Source organism: Haliotis rufescens, unplaced genomic scaffold (assembly GCF_023055435.1).
Source record: "Haliotis rufescens isolate VD_foot unplaced genomic scaffold, xgHalRufe1.0.p SCAF_88, whole genome shotgun sequence".
NCBI lineage: Eukaryota > Metazoa > Mollusca > Gastropoda > Lepetellida > Haliotidae > Haliotis > Haliotis rufescens.
The window spans coordinates 381,912-404,285 of NW_025964381.1; the positions used below are offsets into that span (position 1 = coordinate 381,912).

Sequence of the window (22,374 nt, forward strand, 5' to 3'; positions counted from 1 at the left end):
GGAGACTCCCAGCCAAATCTTCACAGGAGTCTCCCAGCCAATACTTCACAGGAGTCTCCCAGGCAATACTTCACAGGAGTCTCCTAGTCAATACTTCACAGGAGTCTCCTAGTCAATACTTCACAGGAGTCTTCCAGCCAATACTTCACAGGAGTCTCCCAGCCAATACTTCACAGGAGTCTCCCAGCCAATACTTCACAGGAGTCTCCTAGTCAATACTTCACATGAGTCTCCCAGCCAATACTTCGTAGGAGTCTCCCAGTCAATTCTTCGTAGGAGTCTCCTAGTCAATACTTCACAGGAGTCTCCCAGCCAATACTTCACAGGAGTCCCCCAGCCATTACTTCACAGGAGTCTCCCATCCAATACTTCATAGAGTCTCCCAGTCAATACTTCGTAGGAGTCTCCCAGCCAATACTTCACAGGAGTCTCCAAGTCAATACTTCACAGGAGTCTCCCAGTCAATACTTCACCGGAGTCTCCCAGTCAATACTTCACAGGAGTCTCCTAGTCAATACTTCACAGGAGTCCCCCAGCCAATACTTCACAGGAGTCTCCCAGCCAATACTTCACAGGAGTCTCCCAGCCAATACTTCACAGGAGTCTCCCAGCCAATACTTTACAGGAGTCTCCCAGCCAATACTTTACAGGAGTCTCCCAGCCAATACTTCACAGGAGTCCCCCAGCCATTACTTCACAGGAGTCTCCCAGCCAATACATCACAGGAGTCTCCCATCCAATACTTCGTAGGAGTCTCCCAGTCAATACTTCGTAGGAGTCTCCTAGTCAATACTTCACAGGAGTCTCCCAGCCAATACTTCACAGGAGTCCCCCAGCCATTACTTCACAGGAGTCTCCCAGTCAATACTTCACAGGAGTCTCCCAGTCAATACTTCACAGGAGTCTCCCAGCCAATACTTCACAGGAGTCTCCTAGTCAATACTTCACAGGAGTCTCCCAGTCAATACTTCACAGGAGTCTCCTAGTCAATACTTCACAGGAGTCTCCCAGCCAATACTTCACAGGAGTCTCCCAGGCAATACTTCACAGGAGTCTCCTAGTCAATACTTCACATGAGTCTCCCAGCCAATACTTCACAGGAGTCTCCAAGTCAATACTTCACAGGAGTCTCCCAGTCAATACTTCACAGGAGTCTCCCAGTCAATACTTCACAGGAGTCTCCTAGTCAATACTTCACAGGAGTCTCCTAGTCAATACTTCACAGGAGTCTCCCAGCCAATACTTCGTAGGAGTCTCCCAGTCAATACTTCACAGGAGTCTCCCAGCCAATACTTCACAGGAGTCTCCCAGCCAATACTTCACAGGAGTCTCCCAGTCAATACTTCACAGGAGTCTCCCAGTCAATACTTCACATGAGTCTCCCAGTCAATTTATTCACAGGAGTCTCCCAGTCAATAATTCACAGGAGTCTCCCATCCAATACTTCGTAGGAGTCTCCCAGTCAATACTTCACAGGAGTCTCCCAGCCAATACTTCACAGGAGTCTCCCAGCCAATACTTCACAGGAGTCTCCCAGTCAATACTTCACAGGAGTCTCCCAGTCAATACTTCACATGAGTCTCCCAGTCAATTTATTCACAGGAGTCTCCCAGTCAATAATTCACAGGAGTCTCCCAGTCAATACTTCACAGGAGTCTCCCAGTCATTGCTGACACAGACGTTTGACTTTTCATTCTGTTCATTTGTGTGTGTATTTCCTGAGCGTCAGTTCTGTGCCGGCACGCAGCTCGGAGATGTGAGAATCTATCAGTCGTTCCAGTTCTTTGGCTCGTTCCTGTTCTTGGCTCAGGAACAATTCAGCTGCTGCGTCAGCAGAACTCTCCAACTAAGAAAACAATATGTGAGTGAGTGAGTTTGGCTTAATATCGCTTTGAGCAGTATTTCAATTATCTCACACAACGTCAGCTTGAGTGAGTGAGTGAGTTTGGTTTTACGCCGCTTTTAGCAATATTCCAGCAATATCACGGCGGGGGACACCAGAAATGGGCTTCACACATTGTACCCATGTCGGGATTCGAACCCAGATCTTCGGCATGACGCGCGAACGCTTTAACCACTAGGCTACTTGAAGTGGGAGGAAGCAACAGCCAGTATCTTACTAACACTGGACTATTTTCTGATATGAATATACTTTCCTCCAAAAACTTTTTGACCTGGAAACATTAATCTTTAAAAAAACCCAGTTTGTCAGCTTGAATTGAGAGGAAAGCCTGAAGTGTTGCAGTCGTCAGACGTCGCCCACATTGGTGAAACCCACGAGCACAGGTATGGTGCTGACCAACCTATAACATTACCAGGGCGACCGGGACTTGAACCCACGATCACAGGTATGGTGCTGACCAACCTACAACATTACCAGGGCGACCGGGACTTGAACCCACGAGCATGCATCTCTACACAGTGTTGTAGTCATAAAGTAAAATGTACGTCACAACTATTTCTATCCTCCCCCCCCACCCTACGTCTGTGATTCAGGTCAAGGTCACATGACTCACATCACACTCGAGGGACTCCGCTGGGGAGTCCAGGTCGTTGAGGGTGTGGATGAGCGACATGGGCTCCGAGTCGAGGATGGTGCCGGCGCTGCCGTTCAGCTCACTCTGGAAGTGGCTTCTTGACATCCCTGGAACACAACAACACTGGCTGCATCTTTCTGTCCGACAACTCAGGATGTTACACTGATGTCACTCTGACTCCAGAAGTCCTTCGTCCCATGTTATAACTGACAACATTTCACAAATGTGGAAGAAAATAAAGTTTGAGAAGATTTTAGAAGTTGACCAGTAAGGAAGGGTCATTCACATTAAACTTGTATTCATTTATCCAGACCAGACCTATTTTAGGAATCACTAAAACTTAGAATAAGTATCACCAACACTATGTTTGTTTGTTTGTTGTTTAACACCGCACTCAGCAATATTCCAGCTACACAAGGACGGTTTGTAAATAATAAAGTCTGGGCCAAACAATCCAGTGATTGACATCATGAGTACCAATCAATGCGGTTGGGATACGATGACATGCATCAACCGTGTGACCGAGCCTGACCACCTGATCCCGTTAGTGTTAGGGTTACGACATGCTTGGGTTGTAAAGATCTATTCTAACCCTTACCTTCATAGCGAGCCTACATTATGGTTTCTTTTAAATGTTTTGTAAATCTAGTAATGAAAGAAGACCCATGACATGCATATTAGATCAGTTTAGTCAAATATGGCAATACTATAATAATTTACACCAACTAAAACAGACCCGAAAACAAAACCTTGAACTCTACAAATGAGTCTACAATATTTCGGCAGTTTTGATTTCACCTTGGTTCCATTATATATCATATTATCAAAACAAATTAAACAAAATATCATACAAAATTTATGTGCATTACCCCTGCATGCGGAAACCTGCCAGGGTTCATTTCAGCTATTATTCCAAATTTGTGTGTGACTTGTCCACACAGACCGCCTCTGTGGTCTAGTGGTAGAACGTCCTCACGGAGAGCGGAAGGGTAGGGGTTTGATCCCCGGCTGCGTCATACCAAAAGACATTAAAAGATGGTACTTGTTGTTACCCTGTCTGGCACTGGGCATTAAGGGGCTAAAACAAGGACTGCTCGGCTCGGAGTCAGTATGCTGTGTCTGAGTGGGATATTCATGTTAAACTGCGGCATGGTATCTCAGTGTGCTAGCACTATAAATCGGCATCAGTCCAGACTAGTACAAGCAGCCACACAAACACACACACGTGCATGAACGTCGCTATATAAGTGCAATAATCTTGGACGCGACGTTAAACCCAATTTCAGCTCACCTTGTCCACATGTCTATGAACGCTCAATACCTATTACCTTTCTTTACCATACTTTATCATCCCTGTGTTGTGTGTAATTTGTCATGCTTTCTTGTGCTTGATATTAAACACTTTGGTGAAATCTACAAATACGGGTATGATGCTGATAACAATCCAGACAAAAAACCACTACCAGTGTATCCTGGTATGACTAAGGGATGCAATTCTGTAAAGGAAATTCTGTGCGGATTACTATGTAAGTCTAACTGTTAAGAACACGTGGAATGTGTCCCTGGTTTAGAATATACGGCGGCTTCAGATGACTGGTTGAGACGAGGCGAGGCAAAGGCGAGACTCACGTCTATTCTCCCTCCTCTCAAGATCCAGCTCCTCCTCCAGTCGATGCTTCTGGGCCTGCAGCAGTCGGATCTGACTCTCGTACCCCTGCGCCGTGCTGTCCAGGTATCCCTGCACTGACTGCTTGTGCTTCGACGGCTTGCTGCGTTACAGAGATGAAACAGGTCAACTAGAAATACAGTGTTCTCCAGAATACAGGATTGTATTATTCAGGTGAGTATTACATTGTTTGCATCTTTACAAGAGAAACGTGGGGCAGTGCTCAACCAGGTGAACCATTACATTCCTCCCTGCACAACATGAGACAAGGGTGGGACAAGCATGGGGTACTGGGGACCTATTCTACCCTGGAACCCCACTGGGAGACAAGCATGGGTGCTGGAGACCTATTCTACCCTGGAACCCCACTGGGAGACAAGCATGGGTGCTGGAGACCTATTCTACCCTGGAACCCCACTGGGAGACAAGCATGGGTGCTGGAGACCTATTCTACCCTGGAACCCCACTGGGAGACAAGCATGGGTGCTGGAGACCTATTCTACCCTGGAGCACCCACTGGGAGACAAGCATGGGTGCTGGAGACCTATTCTACCCTGGAACCCCACTGGGAGACAAGCATGGTGCTGGATACCTATTCTACCCTGGAACCCCACTGGGAGACAAGCATGGGTGCTGGAGCACCCACTGGGAGACAAGCATGGGTGCTGGAGACCTATTCTACCCTGGAACCCCACTGGGAGACAAGCATGGGTGCTGGAGACCTATTCTACCCTGGAGCACCCACTGGGAGACAAGCAGGGGTGCTGGAGACCTATTCTACCCTGGAGCACCCACTGGGAGACAAGCATGGGTGCTGGAGACCTATTCTACCCTGGAGCACCCCACTGGGAGACAAGCATGGGTGCTGGAGACCTAGTCTACTCTGGAGCACCCACAGTTCTACTGATACTGACTGTTTACTGTTATCGCGACCGGAGGGCAGGCTCCTGGAGTGGGCGGTCTCCTGGAACGACGTCTCCATGACTGACATTTCCTGCTTCAAGCGAGACACATCCTCTTGAAGACTCTGATTCTCCCTCTGAAATCATAATGGTTGGTTGGTTGGTTTGTTGTTTAACGCCGCACTCAGCAATATTCCAGCTATATGACGACGGTCTGTAAATAATCGAGTCTGGACCAGACAATCCAGTGATTAATATCATGAGCATCGATCCACGCAATTGGGATCGATGACATGCATCAACCAAGTCAGCGAGCCTGACCACCCGATCCCGTTAGTCGCCTTTTACGACAAGCAGAGTCATCTTTTACGGCAAGCATGGGTTGCTGAAGACCTATTCTACCCCGGAATCTTCACGGGTCGAAATAATAATGGATTATGTTTGACAACTAACGCAGGAGTTATAGCTGAACCCTTCCAAGTGAATGTAGGCAGAGATGGCTTACAGAATTGAGATGAAACATCCTGGCTGGTAGGTGGGAGGAATGGTAGCAGTGCTTTAAAAAGTACTTAGCAGATCTTTTAGGTTGTTTTATAAGGTATTTCCTATGCTCTATGGCTAAGTGACGGAATATTTATTTTCTAAGGCAATTAAAGACAGCGAAAAACACACATACACAGAAAGATATTAATGGATCCTAAACGTCTGATCTCCTCAGTGAGCTCTTCGGACAATGGGACCTCACAGAGTGATTATGCTGCCCCGATCTCCGCCATTCCCATACCGTGTCATGTCACAAAGTGAGTGTGTGAGTGAGTGAGTGAGTGAGTGAGTGAGTGGGTGAGTGCGTGCGTGCGTGCGTGAGTGAGTGAGTGCGTGCGTGAGTGAGTGAGTCTAGACCTGCTGAGAGGCTGGTATTTAGCCCTAAGTCTGCAGCGAATGTCAGCAAACATTCCCTACGTATGTTAATTTATCATATAATGGGTAGGTTTCTCGGCAGGATAAAGCCAACAGATTAAAACGATATCCATTGGGGTCATATGCGGATAGAGATGCAAATATCAAAGGTCAAGTAGGACTACTTTCACTGTTTATAAACAAACATGGCGTCGCCCTCGTCATTCGGCGATCGAGTCAAAAATTAACCACCGGGAATCTGGATAATCTACAGGGATAATTGCTATCATTATCAAAAGAACAGTCTAATATACTGAAAATCAGTGTCTAACTGTGACGTAGCTAAGGCATTTTATAAGTTTTGGCAACTTTGGAGATATAAATTTCGAAACAATTTTCCGAGGGCACGAGGCCAAGCCAAGCGGGATCAGTACCCATATCTTTGCTTGTAGACCTCTGCGGCTTGAAGCCTTCTCCACAAATCAAAATAGTTGGATTTGGCAGAAATATGTTTGAATTGTTACCTTGTTTCATTTTGTCGCTGTGTGTACATCTGACTACACTTCTTAACGTTATGACAGGACAGACCGGATGTCAACAACGTCTGACCTAGGCCGTGACGTCTCATAGACTAGGGTTAGAGTAGCTTCCCTTTGACAAAGGGCAGTTACTCTAGTGGACAGACCGATGGATTGCCGCAAAAGGCAATTAAAACAACTGTTGTTTTGCGTATATGTTGCTTCGCCACTGTATAAGAAACAGATTTCAGTTGGAACTATATTGGCTACTGTCACTGTCCGACTGACACATCACTTACCCTGTGACTTAATAAGTATTAATGCGTGCATTCCAGGAAAACTCGCAATGTTTCGGTAATGTTTGTGAGAGAGGGAAAGTGATTATAAAGCACAGAAGTACAGAATGACATTATTTGATAAAGAGGTTATCATGCTTGTGGTATCAAGGCTCACTAAATACAATGTTTATTCCTAATGCAGGATATTTACCATCCCCAAACACACTCGCGTGATAACCTCTATGTATCTATATCAGAAGTGATGGCTTTGTTAGGTCAACTGGTATTTCCAAGACCAGTGAGGGGGAAGAGGCTTTGATGTAATGAAAACATACAATAACTTTAATAATATTAGTAAAATCTAAATATTTTTTACATTTGTATACTTATCCTGCATTACTCCGTATTGCATTTACTGCTATGTTTGACAGAGAGACGAACTGTGTGAGATCCAGCTGCTGAAGAAAGTTGTCCCAACCAGCCCAGGAGGCAGCGCCCTCTCACAGTCGGCACGTGACCCGGAAGTCATGACGTCACACAAAAAGACATAACTGCTTTAAACATAACATCTGAAACTTCGTGGGGAGGTAGCGTAGCGAAAGGGAGGGCACTTAGACTTCGTAATGCAGGATAAGTATACAAATGTAAAAAATATTTAGATTTTACTAAATTTTTTAACTTATCCTGCATTACTCCGTATTGCATCTTTATCAGACGGCTTGGCCGGTGGGCATACTTGCAGATGTGAACCATATTAAACCCTCGTCAAGGTCCGATGAATCCGCACCGCATACAAGTGATGACCGGAACATCTACGACCATTCCTGTCTTCAGGAAACAAGAGTCGATGCAAAAACGAAACGCCCGAATAGGTAACCGAAATACAATGAGGCGTGTAGCCAAAATATATAACTTACCGAAGAGCGAAAGCGAAACGCAGTAGAACCTAGAGCTAATCTGAGGTGATAAACACCAGAGAGTTCGGCGGGCCCCGCTCGGGGAATCGAAGAATCAGCGGCGTCGGCGGCAAAATCTACGACCAATCCCAAGAGCGAATGCGAAACGCAGGAGAGCCCTCTAGGCTGGAGGCAAGGAACACCGGTGAGGTCGACGGGCACCGCCCAGGTACCAGAGAAGCAGCGGCGTTGGCGTCGGCGCCGGTGTCCACATCTACTACCATTCCTGTCGTCAGGAAACGAGAGTTGATGCAAAAAGTAAAACCCGGATAGGTGACAGCAATAGAATGAGTCGGGTAACCCAAAACTAAAACTGACCTAAGAGCGAATGCGGAACGCAAGAGAGCCGTCTCGTCTGGGGTGATAAACACCAGAGAGGTCGACGGGCCCCGCTCAGGGTATCGGAGAATCAGTGGCGTCGGAGATAGATGACCTGTTGGGCTACAACCAGGGACCAAAACTGTGAACGCCGGCGACAACTTTCAAGGCTACATCACGGAAGTAGTGGTTGGTGAAGGCGGTGTCCGATCGCCACGAACAGGCTTCCCTGAACGACGGGATGGAACAGTATACCGTGAAGAACCAGTGTAAATACGATCGCCCTGATCTCATTTTATTTCAGGTAATAGCCTTTGGGGGGAGGGTCCAATCCGGCGGCTCATACGCTTTAAGGATGACCGCCCGGAGCCACAGGGAAAAGTATTCCGGCTGACCAACGACAGCGACGAAGGGGAGACCGGCAGAAAAAGGTGTTTCCTAGACTTGCGGCAGTCTTTAGATCGTAGAATAACCTTCAGTGCCCTTACTGGGCATAATGACGCTCATCCTCATCCTCGGCACCCACACTGGACGAGGGGGGAGGGGACAAGGAATGATCTATCAGGCTGTCCTGGGAGTTGAGTCTTTACGCTGACGTCCCAGTACGGTCCATGATGAACGGCGCCCTGGGTACCGCATTCGAACCGGGCATGGGAGACGTCGAGGGCGTGCTGTACATGGACTCGAGCGGCAGTAGTCAAAACCAGTAGAAACACCCGTCTTCTACTTAAGGTCGTAGAAGGAAGACGAGGGGAGTGGTTCGAAGGGCGTTGAAGACCACATTCAGATCCAACGCAGGCGGTCCAAACTTGGTCTTCAGGTCTTCAAGACTGAACGAGCGCAGCCAGGCCCGTAGGTCGGGAATTTTCGTCTTTCTCCGATCGTCCGGGATGGCCAGAACGGAGTAGATGGCGACCAGGTATGTGGGGGTGGTAAGCCCTTCAACCGATGGGTGCTACACAAGTACAGAAGGAACTGATCCAGGATCTGCGGTGACGCTGTCATCGGATCCTGGTGTTTGTCAGAACAAAATGCCTGGAACAAGCATCATTTATCAGCATACAGTCCCCCTGTAGATGGACGGTGGGCTGAAGCAATAGCCTTGGTCGCTCTAGCCGAATAGCCCTTGGCTTTCTGCATGTGTGTCAGGCGTGCAGACGATAACATGCGGGTATGAGGGTGTGGCTTCTCATTCTAACAGACCGTGTGGATGGAGCAGAAGGTTGGACCACACCGGAAGTTCCAGGGGTTGTCTCTGGCTATGTTTCGGAGGTCGATAACCCAATTTCTGGCTGACCAATAAGGCGAGACCAAAGTCAATGGCAGGGGTCGAGTGGCCTGGATCTCTGAAGAACCGTGGAAGGGAGAACCGGAGTCGGAAAAGCGTACACGCGTAATCCTTCTCAGGAACGATGGAAGGCTTCGACTGCCACAGCGGTCGTATCCGGCACAGGTGGAATGGAAGACGACAGCTGGCCACATTCAGATATGAGGCAAACAGATCTAGGGTTGGGGTGTCGACCGTTTCACATAGTCTGGCCCGAGGCGCCGGAGAGCGTGAGGCGTCGGAGAGCTTGAGGCGCCTGGAACGCCGAAGATGGTGATTCTCGGGTGCGCCGGTCGAGTTTGTGGCGCCGGGAGAGGGGCGAGAACTCTGGGTCCGCAAACACCACACTACGGTGACGTCGTCAGTGGACACGATCAACAGGGCGTGACCGAGAATGCACTGTCAGCAAGTGCCGTCCTGGATAAGCATTTATCTCGAGGCTATTGCTGTGCCAATGGTGTTGATCTCTGGATCACAGGTGGTCACAATGTGGGCTGGCGTGGGCCACTAGCCACTGACAAGGTGGCAGGGGAGGTAGTCAGCAACAGGGGTCTGCGATTGCGTACCGTCGGTACGATTCGGAAAAAGGTGTGATCGCCTGCGAGCCAACCTCAAGTAGACGAAGTAAACCAGCTTCACAATCGACCGCCGGGGCATCGACGTAACCGGGTAGTAGGAAGTCGAGGCAATATGGCCATTGCACGAAGTAATGAGATCGTTTTCATCCCTGAAGCGGCGTATAAGTACTCCTGTTCTTATATCGAGGTGACGATGGAGGACGACAACACGATACGAGGCAGGTATGCAACAGGGGTCAGTGGGACGGCCGAGGGACTTTAAGTATCAAATCGACACTGTGTCCGGTAGTCAAGGCGGAAGATAGGAAGGTGTCGTAGTCGAAAAGATCAAACCGGACGAAGGAAGGCGATCTCTTCCATCCCTTGAACGCCTATAGGCGCTATCGTTCTTATAGCGAAGGGTTGATGAAACAAGGTTCCTCGTGACAGCCGTGTTGGTAGAGGAGGTCTATTGTTTCCAACATCCGTGCATGGATGGACTGCGACAGGCGCCTGGTTGAGTGGTATCACCAAGCGTACAGGTAGACATGGAAACCAATCTGTAGAAATACATGGCACCCCTTGCCATGGTAAGTTGACCTAAATCCGGTTGGAGTTGTTGACAGTCCGAGTACTTGACACGTGACATGTAAATCACTCTGCGCAGTAGCCGAGAAAACCGCCTTGGAGTCGGAACTGAGGTGCAAACTCCACACACAGACAATCCTCAATGAACTGTGTGAGAGACGATCAAGTGGTGTACCCGAGTTTTGCGATAAAACACGGAACCCCATGGGCGTCGTGCAAAACCCGGGGAGCGCCGAGGAAGAGTCTCTCTCAGGAACGCTGGCGCTAGGGTAGGGTAGAACAGCGTTGATGTCTGCGATGTCGACGAAGTAAACTCTTTGTAAGTGGATGTCGTCGTCGAATCTGATACAGACGCTGTTCACATGACGCTCTGTTTCGATGGAAACCCGCAGGTCATCTCTCCGGAATCATAGCCCTTTAAACGACGGGATTATGGATAACGTCTCAGTGGGCAAGTTGAATCAGACCAACTGTCTATTGGTTGAAATGATTCCACCCAGGAAGTAGAACGATATTTACGATCCCGAAGACCGACGGGAGAGTAGCGAAAGGAGCGGCGACAGTTGTTTCACCATGCTTCTCCGTGTGACGAGTTATGAGACGGCAGCAAGAGAAGAGGGCAGTGGCGCCGGGGAGGCGATTGCCGATGATGCCCCTTAAGCCGCAGTAGAAGATCGGATGGTCGGCTCGTTGATCTGAGCTTGATAAAGCTTGTTGATCTGAAGCTTGTTGAGCGCCGAAGACATCAGAGGATGCGGAGGGGCCGGAGCGCGGAGACATCAGCGGCGCCGGTGGCGCCGAGTCATCGGAGGCGCCGAGTCATCAGCTTGTCATGAACAAGTCATGAAGCTTGTTGAGCGCCGAGACATCAGCGGCGCCGGTAGCGCCGAGTCATCAGAGGCGCCGTGTCATCAGAGGCGCCGGGAGCGCCGAGACATCGGAGGCGCCGCGTCATCAGAGGCGCCGGGAGCGCCGTGTCATCAGAGGCGCCGCGTCATCAGAGGCGCCAGAGGCGCCGGGAGCGCCGGGAGCGCCGTGGGCGCCGTGTCATCAGAGGCGCCGTGGGCGCTGTGAGCGCCGTGTCATCAGAGGCGCCGCGTCATCAGAGGCGCCGCGTCATCAGAGGCGCCGGGAGCGCCGTGAGCGCCGGGAGCGCCGTGAGCGCCGGGAGCGCCGTGTCATCAGAGGCGCCGAGTCATCGGAGGCGCCGGGGGCGCCAGGGGCGCCGGAGACATCAGCGTTGACGGTGTTGGAGACCGTGAACGGTCGTATGTCCTGCCAGGGGAGGCAGACTCTACGTTGGGAGCGCTGGAGCCGCCGGTGGAGTAGGAGACCGTGAACGGTCGTATGTCGTGCCAGGGGAGGCAGACTCTACGTTGGGAGCGCTGGAGCCGCCAGTGGAGTAGGAGACCGTGAACGGTCGTATGTCGTGCCATGGGAGGCAGACTCTACGTTGGGAGCGCTGGAGCCGCCAGTGGAGTAGGAGACCGTGAACGGTCGTATGTCGTGCCATGGGAGGCAGACTCTACGTTGGGAGCCGCCGTGAAGCTCCGCTGAGCGCTGCTGCCGTCAACGTAGGTGGGGGTCGACGAGCACGTTGAGCGAGGTGTGTCCTGGATACTCGCATGAGCTGAAGGATCACAGCTACGAATGACTGCAACATCGGCACTGCCTTGTGAAAGTACAGGGCGTCGTACAATCACGGCAGAAAGGGGCGGCCCCGACCAGATTTGTTCCCGCGGAAACAAGTGCAGCGAGGCAGAAAATCTGGAATTTAAGCAAAACATAACTATGTGGCAAAGCCACAAAGTGCGGGAAGCATAATGTGTGGCCAATCACAAAGTATGGGAAGCATAAAGTAACTCAAAAACAGTATATTTTATTAAAGTTTATGAGATAAACAAGTACGCTAAAAGGGAGCGAAAAGGCAAAGCCTTAAGCAAACACGTAACCATGTGGCAAAACCACAGAGTACGGGAGACATAATGTAACTCATAAACTTCGTATTATATTGAAGTTTATGAGAAGAAACAATTACGCTGAGAGGTAGCGAAAAGGCAAGGCTTTAAGCACACCAAAACAACATACATAAATGTAATGTATTACCCAAGCCAAAGAGAGAATTCAAAACGCAGAACACGACATTACGTGGCCACGTGGTGAATGGCCAAAATGGCAGGAAAGAAAACAAAATGGCGGGAACAACATTGCGCCCGTAAATTACTGTGACGTGAGCCACAGACGAGCGATAAACGTTACAATTTACGAATGGGAAGACCCTAAGGTCACGGCCCATATCAGGTAACAATGTAGCAGCATATAATGAATGTAGAAACACGCAAAATATAAAAAACAAATAATAAGCTTTAATTTCCACAAGGGATACAAAGTACGTCCGTCCGTGGAGGTGACAAAGCAGTTATGTCTTTTTGTGTGACGTCATGACTTCCGGGTCACGTGCCGACTGTGAGAGGGCGCTGCCTCCTGGGCTGGTTGGGACAACTTTCTTCAGCAGCTGGATCTCACACAGTTCGTCTCTCTGTCAAACATAGCAGTAAATGCAATACGGAGTAATGCAGGATAAGTTAAAAAATTCCCAATTCTGAACAAAACAACAATTGTTTTCCCAATCTGCCTCCAAAGGCACTTAGTTCGGAATCCTAAATCTATCCCTGAGACAGTACTCCTGTTATATCACAGCTGGAGAAAACCCCGAAGTGTTCCAGGTCTTAGATGTTGACCACTGTGGTGACATCAGTGATTGATTGGTTGTTTAACGCCGCACTCAGCAATATTCCAGATATATGACGGCGGTCTGTAAATAATCAAGTCTGGACCAGACAATCCAGTGATTAATATCATGAGCATCGATCCACGCAATTGGGACCGATGACATGCATCAACCAAGTCAGCGAGCCTGACCACCCGATCCCGTTAGTCGCCTTTTACAAGCATAGTCACCTTTTACGGCAAGCATGGGTTGCTGAAGATCTATTCTACCCCGGAATCTTTACGGGTCGATGACACCGGTGAGCACGGGTATGGTGCTGACATAGAACCTTCACTGCAAGCATATCTGGGTAGATGTGGTTGCTGGAGACAACAGCCAGAGATTCATATTGTGTTGTTGTTTAATAATCAATTCTTTAAATTCTTTTTAAACTAGTTTTAAATACAAATCTGTGATGTTACTAGATTTTTTACTGTCCTTTGATGACACAGAGTTTAAGAAAATATAAACGCATTACTTTGTCTTGTCACAATGTGGCTGAAAAATTGCCGGCATGACTTAAAAGATCAACGCACTCATTCACACAAGACCTATGATCACCTCATGGAGCAGGTCAACCCCACCCCCGTATGCCCCGCCCCTCACCTCCAGTCTGGCCACCACGGCCGTGTACTCGCTGCTGACTGACTGCAGCTGTTGCTCAGCGTCCAGGCTGCCGCACACAGTCCCCAGCTTCTCCATGAAGTCCTGGCGAAGGTGAAGGTTCTCCACTCTCAGAGCCTCGATGTGGGCCTGGGCCACCTACAACATCACTGTCACTGTCAGAGCCTGTGTTATCAGAGCCTCGATGTGGGCCTGGGCCACCTACAACATCACTGTCACTGTCAGAGTCTGTATTATCAGAGCCCTCGATGTGGGCCTGGGCCACCTACAACATCAGTGTCACAGTCTGTATTATCAGAGCCTCGATGTGGGCCTGGGCCACCTACAACATCACTGTCAGTGGCACAGCCTGTATTATCAGAGCCTTGATGTGGGCCTGGGCCACCTACAACATTACTGTCACTGTCTGTATTATCAGAGCCTCGATGTGGGCCTGGGCCACCTACAACATCACTGTCACGACCTGTATTATCAGAGCCTTGATGTGGGCCTGGGCCACCTACAACATCACTGTCACTGTCACAGCCTGTATTATCAGAGCCTTGATGTGGGCCTGGGCCACCTACAACATCACTGTCACTGTCACAGTCTGTATTATCAGAGCCTTGATGTGGGCCTGGGCCTGGGCCACCTACAACATTACTGTCACAGCCTGTATTATCAGAGCCTTGATGTGGGCCTGGGCCACCTACAACATCAGTGTCACGACCTGTATTATCAGAGCCTTGATGTGGGCCTGGGCCACCTACAACATCAGTGTCACTGTCACAGTCTGTATTATCAGAGCCTCGATGTGGGCCTGGGCCACCTACAACATCAGTGTCACAGTCACAGTCTGTATTATCAGAGCCTCGATGTGGGCCTGGGCCACCTACAACATCAGTGTCACTGTCACAGTCTGTATTATCAGAGCCTCGATGTGGGCCTGGGCCACCTACAACATCAGTGTCACAGTCTGTATTATCAGAGCCTCGATGTGGGCCTGGGCCACCTACAACATCAGTGTCACAGTCTGTATTATCAGAGCATCGATGTGGGCCTGGGCCACCTACAACATCAGTGTCACAGTCTGTATTATCAGAGCCTTGATGTGGGCCTGGGCCACCTACAACATCAGTGTCACAGTCTGTATTATCAGAGCCTTGATGTGGGCCTGGGCCACCTACAACATCAGTGTCACAGTCTGTATTATCAGAGCCTCGATGTGGGCCTGGGCCACCTACAACATCAGTGTCACAGTCTGTATTATCAGAGCCTCGATGTGGGCCTGGGCCACCTACAACATCAGTGTCACAGTCTGTATTATCAGAGCCTTGATGTGGGCCTGGGCCACCTACAACATCAGTGTCACAGTCTGTATTATCAGAGCCTTGATGTGGGCCTGGGCCACCTACAACATCACTGTCACAGCCTGTATTATCAGAGCCTCGATGTGGGCCTGGGCCACCTACAACATCAGTGTCACAGCCTGTATTATCAGAGCCTCGATGTGGGCCTGGGCCACCTACAACATCACTGTCACTGTCTGTATTATCAGAGCCTCGATGTGGGCCTGGGCCACCTACAACATCACTGTCACTGTCTGTATTATCAGAGCCTCGATGTGGGCCTGGGCCACCTACAACATCACTGTCACTGTCACAGCCTGTATTATCAGAGCCTCGATGTGGGCCTGGGCCTGGGCCACCTACAACATCACTGTCACTGTATTATCAGAGCCTCGATGTGGGCCTGGGCCACCTACAACATCACTGTCACAGCCTGTATTATCAGAGCCTTGATGTGGGCCTGGGCCACCTACAACATCACTGTCACAGTCTGTATTATCAGAGCCTTGATGTGGGCCTGGGCCACCTACAACATCAGTGTCACAGCCTGTATTATCAGAGCCTTGATGTGGGCCTGGGCCACCTACAACATCACTGTCACAGTCTGTATTATCAGAGCCTCGATGTGGGCCTGGGCCACCTACAACATCACTGTCACTGTCACAGCCTGTATTATCAGAGCCTTGATGTGGGCCTGGGCCACCTACAACATCACTGTCACTGTCACAGTCTGTATTATCAGAGCCTTGATGTGGGCCTGGGCCTGGGCCACCTACAACATTACTGTCACAGCCTGTATTATCAGAGCCTTGATGTGGGCCTGGGCCACCTACAACATCACTGTCACTGTCACAGTCTGTATTATCAGAGCCTCGATGTGGGCCTGGGCCACCTACAACATCACTGTCACAGCCTGTATTATCAGAGCCTTGATGTGGGCCTGGGCCACCTACAACATCACTGTCACTGTCACAGTCTGTATTATCAGAGCCTTGATGTGGGCCTGGGCCACCTACAACATCACTGTCACTGTCACAGTCTGTATTATCAGAGCCTTGATGTGGGCCTGGGCCTGGGCCACCTACAACATTACTGTCACAGCCTGTATTATCAGAGCCTTGATGTGGGCCTGGGCCACCTACAACATCACTGTCACTGTCACAGTCTGTATTATCAGAGCCTCGATGTGGGCCTGGGCCACCTACAACATCACTGTCACAGCCTGTATTATCAGAGCCTTGATGTGGGCCTGGGCCACCTACAACATCACTGTCACTGTCACAGTCTGTATTATCAGAGCCTCGATGTGGGCCTGGGCCACCTACAACATCACTGTCACGACCTGTATTATCAGAGCCTTGATGTGGGCCTGGGCCACCTACAACATCACTGTCACTGTCACAGCCTGTATTATCAGAGCCTCGATGTGGGCCTGGGCCACCTACAACATCAGTGTCACAGCCTGTATTATCAGAGCCTTGATGTGGGCCTGGGCCACCTACAACATCACTGTCAGTGGCACAGCCTGTATTATCAGAGCCTTGATGTGGGCCTGGGCCACCTACAACATTACTGTCACTGTCTGTATTATCAGAGCCTCGATGTGGGCCTGGGCCACCTACAACATCACTGTCACGACCTGTATTATCAGAGCCTTGATGTGGGCCTGGGCCACCTACAACATCACTGTCACTGTCACAGCCTGTATTATCAGAGCCTCGATGTGGGCCTGGGCCACCTACAACATTACTGTCACAGTCTGTATTATCAGAGCCTCGATGTGGACAGGAATAAAAATTGCATAGTATGAGATGGCATAAGTGTAAAATTTCCTCACGTGAGTAAGAAAATAACAAAACCTGAGTTATGTCAATTACCATCAATTCCGAATCAAAGATAATATTTTACTTGACCATGTAATAAAAGGCCACAAAATGGCAGGGTTAACAAAATTGTATGTACTACTATTATTCAGATTTTTTTCTACTTAATCGAAAAAAGAAGAAGTGATGACACAGTGGGAATGACAGAGTGATATAATCCCCTCACGGAATGTGAAACCTTTTAACTTTGGTTTACAAATACACTCTACCTTGAGCTCCGCCTCTCGGCCTTCCAACATGTCCCTCTCCATGACGACCTGCTGCTCCAACCGCGACATCTTGTCAGTGAAGTTGGCGATGGAAGCGTTCCGCTGATGGAGGTCGGTGGTGAGTTGGGCTAGCTTTGTCCTCATCCCGTCCAGCTCCGCCCCGTGACTGGCCTCCACCACGCTGAACTTGTCCTGCAGCTGAAACCCGGAGGCAGTAACAGTGAAACCCACGCATTCAGTTACTGTGAAACCCATTCCTTCATTTCCTGAGAAACCTACTCATCGTAGTGAGTGAGGGAGGTATGTAAGTGAGGGACATATAGTTCAATGAATGGTGAGTGTCAACTGAATTGGATGATTGAAAATTAACCAGAGGCAAAAAGCTAGTGTGTGGTGGTGCTGATAGACCAAGTTTGTTTGTTTGTCTGTCTGTTGTTTAACACCGCACTCAGAAATATTCCAGCCATGTGGAGCTGGACTTGTGTCTGCAGTGTGTGGAGCTCTGCTGTCACCTACCTGCTGGACGTGTGTCTGCAGTGTGTGGAGCTCTGCTGTCACCTACCTGCTGGACCTGTGCCTGCAGTGTGTGGAGCTCTGCTGTCACCTACCTGCTGGACCTGTGCCTGCAGTGTGTGGAGCTCGGCTGTCACCTACCTGCTGGACCTGTGCCTGCAGTGTGTGGAGCTCTGCTGTCACCTACCTGCTGGACGTGTGTCTGCAGTGTGTGGAGCTTGGCTGTGACCTACCTGCTGGACCTGTGTCTGCAGTGTGTGGAGCTCGGCTGTCACCTACCTGCTGGACCTGAGTCTGCAGTGTGTGGAGCTCGGCTGTCACCTACCTGCTGGACTTGTGCCTGCAGTGTGTGGAGCTCGGTCGACTTCAGATGTATCAGCTCCGAGTCCTGGGGACAGAGTACTCATTGTTACACAAACACAAAGTTTCTTATATCCCTAGTTTACATAACAGCCAACAAAACGTTTTGTAATGGGGATAAATTGAAAATATAATAAAACAAGTGCTGCTGCCGTTGCCATTTTAAAAGTTTTCTCTGTTGAAGCAGGGACATTCATAAATTGTGGATATAATATTGATATGGGATTCAGGTTAGAAGAGGTTTGACATGAAATCTTCAATGACAATCAACTGTCCATAAGACACACGGTTCAAATGAAAGATAAGAACTCCAGGGCAAAAAGTCCTTGCAAAGTCTTTCAAATTACCTACAACCAACACTAAACCTGAGAGAGATATATGATTCCAGACCCTGGGGTCCTCATGGACCAATCCTTCACTATTCGAGGAGATGGGCCTGGGATTTACTGAAACCCCAGAACATCACATCGGTGGTCCCTCATAATTAGATGGAAATGCCATTGGTACACCATAACCTAAACGAGAGGCATAGTGCCAGTACACTGTAACCTAAACACGAGGCATAGTGCCAGTACACTGTAACCTAAACACGAGGCATAGTGCCAGTACACTGTAACCTAAACACGAGGCATAGTGTCAGTACACCATGACCTAAACACGAGGAATAGTGTCAGTACACCATGACCTAAACGCGAGGCATAGTGCCAGTACACCGTAACCTAAACACGAGGCATAGTGCCAGTACACTGTAACCTAAACACGAGGCATAGTGCCAGTACACTGTAACCTAAACACGAGGCATAGTGCCAGTACACTGTAACCTAAACACGAGGCATAGTGTCAGTACACCATAACCTAAAAACGAGGCATAGTGCCAGTACACTGTAACCTAAACACGAGGCATAGTGTCAGTACACCATGACCTAAACACGAGGAATAGTGTCAGTACACCATGACCTAAACGCGAGGCATAGTGCCAGTACACTGTAACCTAAACACGAGGCATAGTGCCAGTACACTGTAACCTAAACACGAGGCATAGTGCCAGTACACTGTAACCTAAACACGAGGCATAGTGCCAGTACACTGTAACCTAAACACGAGGCATAGTGCCAGTACACTGTAACCTAAACACGAGGCATAGTGTCAGTACACCATAACCTAAACACGAGGCATAGTGCCAGTACACTGTAACCTAAACACGAGGCATAGTGCCAGTACACTGTAACCTAAACACGAGGCATAGTGCCAGTACACCATAACCTAAACACGAGGCATAGTGCCAGTACACTGTAACCTAAACACGAGGCATAGTGTCAGTACACCATAACCTTAACACGAGGCATAGTGTCAGTACACCATAACCTAAACACGAGGCATAGTGCCAGTACACTGTAACCTAAACACGAGGCATAGTGCCAGTACACCATAACCTAAACACGAGGCATAGTGCCAGGACACTGTAACCTAAACATGAGGCATAGTGCCAGTACACTGTAACTTAAACACGAGGCATAGTGCCAGTACACTGTAACCTAAACACGAGGCATAGTGCCAGTACACTGTAACCTAAACACGAGGCATAGTGCCAGTACACTGTAACCTAAACACGAGGCATAGTGCCAGTACACCATAACCTAAACACGAGGCATAGTGCCAGTACACTGTAACCTAAACACGAGGCATAGTGCCAGTACACTGTAACCTAAACACGAGGCACAGTGCCAGTACACTGTAACCTAAACACGAGGCATAGTGCCAGTACACTGTAATCTAAACACGAGGCATAGTGCCAGTACACTGTAACCTAAACACAAAGAATAGTGCCAGTACACTGTAACCTAAACACGAGGAATAATGTCAGTACACCAAATTCTGAACCCAAGGAATAATGTCAGGACACCAAATCCTGAACCCTAGGAATAATGTCAGTACACCAAATCCTGAACCCTAGGAATACTGTCAGTACACCAAATCCTGAACACTAGGAATACTGTCAGTACACCAAATCCTGAACCCAAGGAATAATGTCAGGACACCAAATCCTGAACACTAGGAATACTGTCAGGACACCAAATCCTGAACCCAAGGAATACTGTCAGTACACCAAATCCTGAACCCTAGGAACACTGTCAGTACACCAAATCCTGAACCCAAGGAATATTGTCAGTTCACCAAATCCTGAACCCAAGGAATAATGTCAGTACACCAAATCCTGGACCCAAGGAATACTGTCAGTACACCAAATCCTGAACCCTAGGAATACTGTCAGTACACCAAATCCTGAACCCTAGGAATACTGTCAGTACACCAAATCCTGAACCCAAGGAATACTGTCAGTTCATCAAATCCTGAACCCAAGGAATAATGTCAGTACACCAAATCCTGAACACCAGGAATACTGTCAGTACACCAAATCCTGAACACTAGGAATACTGTCAGTACACCAAATCCTGAACCCAAGGAATAATGTCAGGACACCAAATCCTGAACCCAAGGAATACTGTCAGTACACCAAATCCTGAACCCAAGGAATACTGTCAGGACACCAAATCCTGAACCCAAGGAATACTGCCAGTACACCAAATCCTGAACCCTAGGAATACTGTCAGTACACCAAATCCTGAACCCAAGGAATACTGTCTGTAAATCTAAATCCTGAACCCAAGGAATACTGTCTGTAAATCTAAATCCTGAACCCAAGGAATACTGTCTGTACATCTAAATCCTGGACCCAAGGAATACTGTCAGTACATCTAACCCTAGGAATACTGTCAGTACATCTAACCTTAGGAATACTGTAAGTACATCTATATCCTGGACCCAAGGAATACTGTCAGTACATCTAACCCTAGGAATACTGTCTTATTTTCTTCTCCTGTCACCGACCTTCTCGTCCAGCTTGTGGGCAATGCTGTCTCGGAGTTTGACAGAGTTCTCCAGCTTGCTCTCCAGGACAGTCACCTCATCTCGGAGCTTCTTCTGAGCTCGCTTGTGAGATCTAGGTGAAACAGTCAGTGAGTTGGGAGATAAACACACCATGCTTTCAATTCAGAGCGATGTTGCCTGTATATTTAACCAACTCTAAGCTGAATTTGGAACCGAACGCATAAGGATCGTTGTAAACACAACATAACATTTTGTAACCAAAATTGTACGAATGTTTACTTCAAAATGACTATCAACAATGATTGTGAAAGAAGTAGTTCTCATAAAGCATTGAAAATTTTACAATAAATTGTATATTCATATACTTATCCCATCTCACACCACGCATTTCTCCTTCTTTCGACTCTGGTGATGTGAAGAGCATGGATTTCGCTAACTCGGGCCGCTGTTACTAGGGCCAGGAGGAAACCATCTTCACAGTGACATGCTCAAAATCCTCTCCAAAGGGTTCACAGATCGCCAAAGTTGGATGACGAAAAATAGCATTCAGGTCCCAAGTAGGTGGCACAAAAATAGGATGATTGGTTTGCAGGTTTGTGAGAACGAATAAAGTCTGCAGCTCAACAACTGTACAGACCTTCGAGCCTCAGTAGTTGCAATCACAGAATTAATTCCCACAAGACAAGTAGCCAGAATTAACCTTTGAGCTTCTGTGTAGGCCTTTGTGCTGTAAATACTCGGCAACTTGTTGGGGTGTAGCAGTGGTTGGAGTTGTGAAGTCGCGTGTACGACAGTATCCTTTACTTCCCACTTATGGTCATACAAGGCCTGAGTGGATGAGCCATGAGCTTCAGGGATGGTCCTGGCAACATTCTTAGAATACCCCTAGGATCGGCTTTGTAATATGGGTGAAAAGGCACTGGGCCGAAAGAATTCCAAACGGTAGCACCTTCCACTTATAATGCAGACCTTGGAAAATGAAGCGGAGGTAATGGCGGTGCTCCCGATGGTTGGGTATGTGAGGACACGCATCTTGTAGGTCGAGGCTGACCACGTCGTCTCTTGGACAGATAACCATACACAGCAGCACGGAGGAAATAATACGAAAATGTGGCGGTTCTTCAAGGTACATCTTCCCAGGGCAAGGGAGATAACTGACTTTAAAAGTCCAGTTTCCACCCTTGTCGAACTAGGCTGGAATTCCTGTGGCTATTACAGGTTATGTTCCTTCTAAGCCTCTCCTATGGACCAATC

At 48.7% G+C, this 22,374-nt stretch overlaps 1 protein-coding gene across 4 annotated transcripts in view; it reads right to left on the reverse strand.

Annotated features, from left to right (window-relative positions):
• Nucleotides 1–780: 780 nt before the first annotated feature.
• The window catches only part of LOC124114576 (centrosomal protein of 63 kDa-like), a 45,979-nt gene continuing 24,385 nt past the window's right edge, over nucleotides 781–22,374 (reverse strand). For all 4 annotated transcript variants that reach the window (XM_048390231.1, XM_048390232.1, XM_048390234.1 and 1 more), the window contains exons 11-18: nucleotides 21,121–21,232; nucleotides 18,197–18,259; nucleotides 17,359–17,556; nucleotides 13,921–14,076; nucleotides 5,118–5,242; nucleotides 4,167–4,306; nucleotides 2,517–2,644; nucleotides 781–1,846 (exon numbers count right to left, since the gene is read on the reverse strand). In XM_048390231.1, the coding sequence (XP_048246188.1) occupies nucleotides 1,700–1,846; nucleotides 2,517–2,644; nucleotides 4,167–4,306; nucleotides 5,118–5,242; nucleotides 13,921–14,076; nucleotides 17,359–17,556; nucleotides 18,197–18,259; nucleotides 21,121–21,232 (1,069 nt within the window). In that variant the 3' untranslated portion in view covers nucleotides 781–1,699. The remainder of the gene's footprint in view (nucleotides 1,847–2,516; nucleotides 2,645–4,166; nucleotides 4,307–5,117; nucleotides 5,243–13,920; nucleotides 14,077–17,358; nucleotides 17,557–18,196; nucleotides 18,260–21,120; nucleotides 21,233–22,374) is intronic.